At 40.9% G+C, this 7,298-nt stretch overlaps 1 protein-coding gene across 1 annotated transcript in view; it reads left to right on the forward strand.

Annotated features, from left to right (window-relative positions):
* ca4a (carbonic anhydrase IV a) overlaps positions 1 to 6,332 on the forward strand; it is a 6,721-nt gene extending 389 nt beyond the window's left edge. Inside the window, exons 2-8 of the mRNA XM_005737796.2 lie at positions 2,649 to 2,693; positions 3,273 to 3,437; positions 3,526 to 3,671; positions 3,788 to 3,880; positions 3,977 to 4,043; positions 4,145 to 4,308; positions 4,644 to 6,332. Coding sequence (XP_005737853.1) covers positions 2,649 to 2,693; positions 3,273 to 3,437; positions 3,526 to 3,671; positions 3,788 to 3,880; positions 3,977 to 4,043; positions 4,145 to 4,308; positions 4,644 to 4,823 — 860 coding nt within the window. The 3' untranslated portion in view covers positions 4,824 to 6,332. The remainder of the gene's footprint in view (positions 1 to 2,648; positions 2,694 to 3,272; positions 3,438 to 3,525; positions 3,672 to 3,787; positions 3,881 to 3,976; positions 4,044 to 4,144; positions 4,309 to 4,643) is intronic.
* The last annotated feature ends 966 nt before the right edge of the window (positions 6,333 to 7,298 follow it).

Below are 7,298 nucleotides of genomic sequence, written 5' to 3' on the forward strand. Positions count from 1 at the left end.
TATATATATAAAGATTGGCGATTTATTTATTTTTCCGTTATTGTATGGCCGTTTTTGTCTTTCAGTCGTTCTAATTACAAATGAACTCTCCTTTTTAATTTGTCATGCCAGACACGATGTTCAGTTAAATAAGTTTATATATACTGGCTAAAAATGTAAATAAATAAATAAATAAATAAAAATAAGTAAAAAGCGAACATTTCCGCAGTACCAAATGCCCCTCTACGTGAAGCGCTCCACCTGTCCTGTCCATCACGCCTCGGTAGCAGCGGCAGTGTTGGTGTGTGTGTGTCAGGCTCATCCAATCCGCACCTTGATATTTACACCGCTGAACTGAATGTTGAAGGGCAGGGAAGGATACAGAGATCCTGCATCAGCTGAGTCTGAGTCAAAAACAGGCAGAGCCCACATTCCCTCTGGGGCTCTGTGTTTCGGACACCTCTCTCTTGCGCTCTCTCTCTCGTGCACCTGCTCGGAACCAGGCCGAGCCAGTGATAGACGTTTGCGTCCCAGTTGCCGCAGAGAAGCGCGCCACGAGCAGCACCAGTATCTCCAAATTCACAGCAGTGGATAACGAGGCGCGGATTACCGCTGAGAGCCGGCTCACACGTGTTTAAAACCCAAACATTTTTATGTTTATCTTAAAAAAAAAAAAGGATCAAATGTGTCTTCAGATCCAGTGTTTGGATACTAAAGGGACATCTGCGATTCTTAAAATAAGCAGCAGACAGACGCATGTGAACTGATATGAATGATCGCTTATAAATGCGCCTCCATAATCAGAACCTGTCGGTGAGAAATCTCTTTGTGTCCGTGCATTTATTCCATGTTGCATGGAGCAGCTCTGAAAGCTGCAGGGTCTTATTTGTGATAGCTGTCCACGTCAGTGTCCCATAGACCGGCGCGCTGGAAGCCTGGACCACATTTCTTTTCTGTATCCAATAATAAGAGACAAAAAAACCCCCTTCTAAATCTTGAGCCGTTTTGGCACGAGTGGGTAAAATCTGAAATGCGTTATAAGTGTATTTGTCTGTTTGTCTCTATGACACGCTTACATATAGCACAGTGTCATAAAAGCTCGTCTCCGTCTGCCTGTGTTCACATGTCACTGTGAGACGACTAATTAGTTTATCATTTCACTGCCTTTTGTTTTCTATTTGACGGTTTCCTCAGTTTTCCCTCTTGGCACAGCTTTCGGGCTTTTAGAAAAGCATTCATATTGTTTACTCTCTCTGTCTCCGCGTCACACGAAGATCAAAGCCGAACGCCGATTGGTGGAGAATTGTGCGGACCGAAATCTGATTGGCCAAAATATGAAGGAGCGAGAGCCGGCCATAAAATTAGATATTCCGTTAATGGAGGAAGTTTCTTGGTTTCGCCAGTATTTGGTCAAGCAAAACGACAAATAGCGATCTGTAAAATTACAACTTGAAAATATTACGTAAAAGTGACATTTAAAAAAGTAATACAAATGTACTTGGATATATATAATGGTGATGGGGGGGGGGGATTTGAAATTCAATTCTAGATTTAACAGAATTCAGTGAAAAGAAACTAGTACGTTCTCTGCATCTCACAGCTACAGGAAGCAGTTGGTTCAGCTTGTCTCTGTGGGACTCATACAGCTGCAGCATCCGCATTCAGGCCAGCAACACTCAGTCAAGGCTTACAATTAATCATAATCTTTTATTATGTTCAGCATCAAAGACACTAAGCTTAATTAGAAATTTCTGCACTATTATATGTCTCCCACACACACACACACACACACACACACACACACACACACACACACACACACACACACACACACACACACTCACATGCAAATTCTGCTACAAGAGAAAATAATAATTAAAATTTTTACAAAAAAATCAAACAAACAAGACTTGGACATGTATGTATGTACTAGAGGCAGTGTAGTGGTTGATTGTACCCCCTCAAATGCTTTCCCCCTGCCTTGTCTATTTCCAGTAGCCATTATCACGATGGAGCAGAAGGAAAAGGCTTGCCAACATAGCAAAGTTGCCAAGCTTTGACTTCCTTCACACACACACTGAGAAGAACCGATACAGTTCAAATATAGATCAGGAGACCCTTCCCATAATTTTCAATGGCATATGTGTTTTTCATATTTTTTCTTTTATATTTTTATAAATGTTTGATATTTTGGGTAGCTGCAGATATTTGTTTTAGAGTAAGCGGTGGAAACATACAAACCAATTGTGAAATTTTAATAAATATTCAGACAAACAAGTCAGAATGGGAGCTTGTTGATACAAGAAATTGGCTCCAGGTTTATTCCAATAGCACAGAAAGATAAAGCACGAACACTGACTGTTTTTTTTCTTTTCTTTTGGTAAATAAGAAGACAATTCCAGACTATTAGGGGGTTTTGTGTGGCCATGAATAAAAGCTATCTTAATCCAATAGGAGAACAATCCACTATTTGCTTTTAGAGAAAAATTAACTATTGGTAAATCAATGAGGCTTTCTACAATACATGGCAAGAGAAAACATCCTAGTCTGCTCTCGCAACAGAATGTGTCAACTAGGGTTAATGCTTCTGTCACACTGTCACAAGCATCAAACCTGTGCCTTTTAGCATGCAAATGCATTTTATCAGTAAAGCTTTTTCTTTTTTTCAGACTGGTGCTATCAGTCCCAGTTTACCTGTGGTCATCAGTGCAATGGTAAGCATTTCTGATGGAATCATTGACGCAGTCATCCCTAGATGGGGTAGCTAGTGAGGAATGCAGTGCAGTGCAGTGCTATATATGGCCTACTAAAATATTAAAATGTACACAAGCCAATGAGAATGCTACAGTTGTTGTTATATGTAGTGCTGTTGTAGTTTTATGGATAGATTGACAAGTTAGCTTTCTAATAACCTATTGAAATGCTGCAATTAGTGAAAAGCAGTTTTTAAGACCTGCACGAGGAAACATGCTGTTACAACATACTGCTGAAACTAAAAGAGAAACAGCAAAACACAACCTGATATCATGCTGCTGAAATGTTTAGTCTGAAGACAGCATGTAGATGGAAAACTCTAAAGGACCAAGCATTAAGCCTTGTGGTACTCCATGCATGTGTTTAATTTAATCAATGATTCCTTTTAGTAAACTAGATATTTGACCACTTTCTTCTTGAACAGGAAGATTATTAAGTATATTAGTGACTAGAAAAAAGTGGAGTTTCAAGTGCTACAAACTCCTCCAGACTGAAAATAATCATTCAAAAATGGTTGTTTGGTGTTTTTTGTGATTTAGTACCAGAGAAGTGGACCCATGTAAACTCAGCATGTGGAGGACAAAAACAGTCGCCCATTAACATTGTCACCAGAAAGACTTTCAAAGATGATCGCCTGACTCCTCTTAAGTTTCAGAATTACCAGGAGATCTTCACAAGCACAATCATAAACAATGGCCACTCCGGTGAGCTTATTTTCCATTAAAATTTAACTCGGCAACGTTTTGAAGCTGTTGTGTACGCTCTTCATGCTTGTTGTGTTGTCTGTTCCAGCTCAGGTCCAGATTCCTACTGTATCTACTATATCACATGGAGACCTGCCTGATGAGTATATGGCTGTGCAGTTCCACCTGCACTGGGGAGCCAATGGAGGGCCTGGCTCCGAACACACTATTGACGGGGAACAGTATCCCATGGAGGTATTTAAACTTGGTCCAACAGCCTGAACTGTTACTGTTCTGAACTACAGAAGTACTCAGAAGTACTCATGGTGACTTATCATTATTGAATGACAGCACAAATATTTTGTCTACAGCTGCACATTGTTCACATGAAGAAAGCTTACTCTGATTTGACAACAGCACTGAGTGATACAGAGGGAGTTGCAGTTCTTGGATTTTTCTATGAGGTCCCCTTTTTAAATTTTTCACCTCAGATGCAAAAACTATTCCAGACCTAAGTATGAAAAGTAAATGTACTAAAATGCGGCTATTTCAATTTTCAGCTGTCTAGTAGCAGTAACCGGAAGTATGAACGCATCATCAGTACTCTGCAAAACATCCAAGCAACAAGTAGGTACTAGTTTATGTTCAAACAATCAAGACTCATGGCTGTGTAGCTTTGGCTATCTGTTTCCACTGTGGAGTTTTGTTTTGTTTTGTTTTGTTTTCAGATGGCAATACGTCTCTGTCTTCAATCTCCCTGGCACAGCTGATCCCATCTGAGAAAAATCTAACGGCTTACTACCGTTATAAAGGCTCTCTGACCACCCCGGGGTGTACAGAGTCTGTGATTTGGACTCTGTTTGAGAACCCCATTCCTTTGAGCATAGAACAGGTCAAGAATGCACCTCAATTTAAATATATATTTCAGCCTTAAGCCTTAATTTTTAATGTTACATGGTTAAACTTTAGTGTTTTCATATAGTAGTTTTCAATATAACTTCTGAATCTGCAAACTTGCTGGTAATGATAAGTGTGAGCTACACAGGTACACACACAGGTACACATCTCTCAGAACTGCAGGAGTAAACATAAAAAGGCTCTGCTAGAGTACAAATACTTTCCAACCTTTTTTTTGCATGTTCAGAAACATTACTGTAATTGCACTCCTTTATGATCTCTTTCCACAACCTGGAGCCTAACACTCATGTTAATATTCTGCTCCCCCAGCTCCAAGCTTTCTCTAAACTCCAGTTTAAGGATGGCAAGCAGATGACTGGGAATTTCAGACCTGTTCAGCCCCTCAATGGCCGGAAGGTGTACCGCTCAGGAAGTGCAGTGATCCTCGCCAACTCTGCCATCCTCCTCGCCACCATTGCCATAGCCTTGGGACTGTCCGAACCCAATTAGAGGTATCCCATGCTGCACTGCAACATCCATAAACACAAAAAGTTCCACACCAATCAATCAGTCAAACCCGAATTTGTAACCTCTTCATCACATGTTTGCAAAGATGACGGATCATATCGTAGTGCAGGCATGACTCACCTGGTGTTCCCCCCCTTATGACACAAATGACAAAGGCGTTTTAGTAATGCCTTACGAAAGGTGCTGTAAGGGTTTATTAAAGCACTCATGCATGTGTAGTGAAGCAGTAGGTGTTATTTCAGCATTATGAATGTGTCATAAGAACTGGTTTCAGAGCACACGTTTAGGCATTCACTAAGATTCCAAATCATCCTCCTAAACATACACTTTATAATTCATTACACTTCGTCAAGTGTCAGGTAAATTTTGTTTTTCCTAATGTCAGAGTGAGTCCCAGAGAGTTTACACTCTGAGTGCCATTGTCAGCCTGTAAACTGGCACGTGGTGTGCTATTCTTAGTGGAGCATAAAGTTATAAATAGCAGAACTGAGTCATAAAACCAAGCTGCATTTCAAAGGCGATGGTCAAAGGAGTCAGCAGCTTGGTCATTCTTTCATGGTCCAGGCGCACACCACAGGGCTGTCAGGTGACTCACTCGCAGCCACTCAGCTAGCAGGTGGTATGGTAAAGGGTGGGAGGGTTTAAGGTCAAGCCTTTTTCCCGCCAGAATCCAGCGTTGAAAACATTTACGAGGGACAACTACAGCCTGACCTAAGAGCAGCTGCAAACCTTCTCCTCCCACCCCATGGCAACTTACACCAGAGGGAAAGATGAAGGTGCAGCGATACTAATTGCAGGTCACAAAATGGCTGAGAGTGTCTGTAGCTCAAGGACACAGTTATACTTTGGAGAACAGACCAGCATATCTTGTCAAACCAGCATTATTAATTTTTTGCATTTCAAACACGATTAGCATGAATCTGCATGTTTATTACGAGATACATGCACAAAACAGAGCTTGCCAAATTTACATGCAAACACCTCAGTCAATCTGTTTGTTTTTGTTTGTTGGTTTTTTTTTTCCAGTTTTTGACACATAAAGTTCAGTAGGCTACGTAATCATGACAACATAGAACTGTGTTCATGGCTTGTAGTACGGGCTCTGGAAGGCACTGAATGTTATCGACTGTGAATTACACCCCACTGATTTGTTTGGGAGGGCTTATTATGTATTCTGTGCAATTTTCCAGGAAGATTTATTGTGATGACCTAGCAAAAGGAATCTGTATATTTTCCATTGTTTCACAAGGCTTCACGTTATATTTCTATGCTGTACACTGATGTATTTATATATGTAATGAATGTGTATAATGATATGAGACTGCAATTGATATTTATGTATTCCAAGAATAGTGCTGAATGCAAAGCATCAACCTGTTCATGACTTATAGAGTTTACTTGTGATGTTCAAGTGTATGAGACTGTCAGGTTGTAGTTCTTGAAATGATATGGAGAATGTGTTCCAGCTGAACAATAAAATACCTAAATGCCTTTTTAATGACTGTGTCTTCTGCTTGCATGGGCACAATTCAAGCTATTTGACCCACTGATCAAAATTAGTGTCTGTTCTGGGTCTGGCTGCGCTGTGAAAGCTGATATGAGAATACACTTTTTTGGCTTTGTTGTTTGTCTGCTGGCTCAGACACACAGACGGGCTTCTCGGTTTGCTGACTGATAACCCTTCGGTCTGTCCAGAGAGTCTCAGACTCTCTGGAAGAGAAGAGTTTCTCATCTCTTAATCCTTTTCTAATTGACTCGTTCTTGTTCTTCAAGAAGTTTGAATAAGAGGTTGTTTTATCTTACACAGCTCACTATCAAAGGTAGCAGAGGTACACAAACACATTAAAATCTACTAAAAATATTTTTTAAATTGATCTCTGAGACAGTTTGCAGACACTAGTTGCAAGTTATTTAACACCCCACCCACCTCCTCCAATCCCTTGTCATTAAAGAATCAAAAGACTTCTTGTTAAAGACCTTGGAAGACCTCTCACTGAGGCATGCACAGAGGCTGTGCGAGAGTATACACAAAAGCTTGAATGAAAGAGGTGCCTTCATTCTCCTCCACAGGCATCCAATAGGTTTTTCAGTTGAGGAGGAGGAGGAGGAGTTGGAGAGCTTGTGGATCAAGGGAACAAGGGGTGGATGCTTAATATCTGGGACCTTGCTGTTTTCTAGTCAACAGGACAGCACCGATATAACCACACCATCTCCTTAATCTCACCTCAAATCCCCCAAGTCTCTGGGGTTTCAGTGACAAAGGGCACTGTTTTCTCAGGAAGAAACCAGAGGCATCCTCATTTTGAATCTTACCAGATAGCCAGCTGCAATTAAAGGTCACTGGGCTGGTCTTTGTGCACGAGGTCAGGAAAACAACACACAGCTTGACCTATACTGCCACTCCTCTTCCTTCCTCCTGGATCTCACTGTTGAAAATCAATCCCACAAATCAGTACT

Source organism: Pundamilia nyererei, unplaced genomic scaffold, assembly GCF_000239375.1.
Source record: "Pundamilia nyererei isolate P.nyererei 1_Seehausen unplaced genomic scaffold, PunNye1.0 scaffold00080, whole genome shotgun sequence".
NCBI lineage: Eukaryota > Metazoa > Chordata > Actinopteri > Cichliformes > Cichlidae > Pundamilia > Pundamilia nyererei.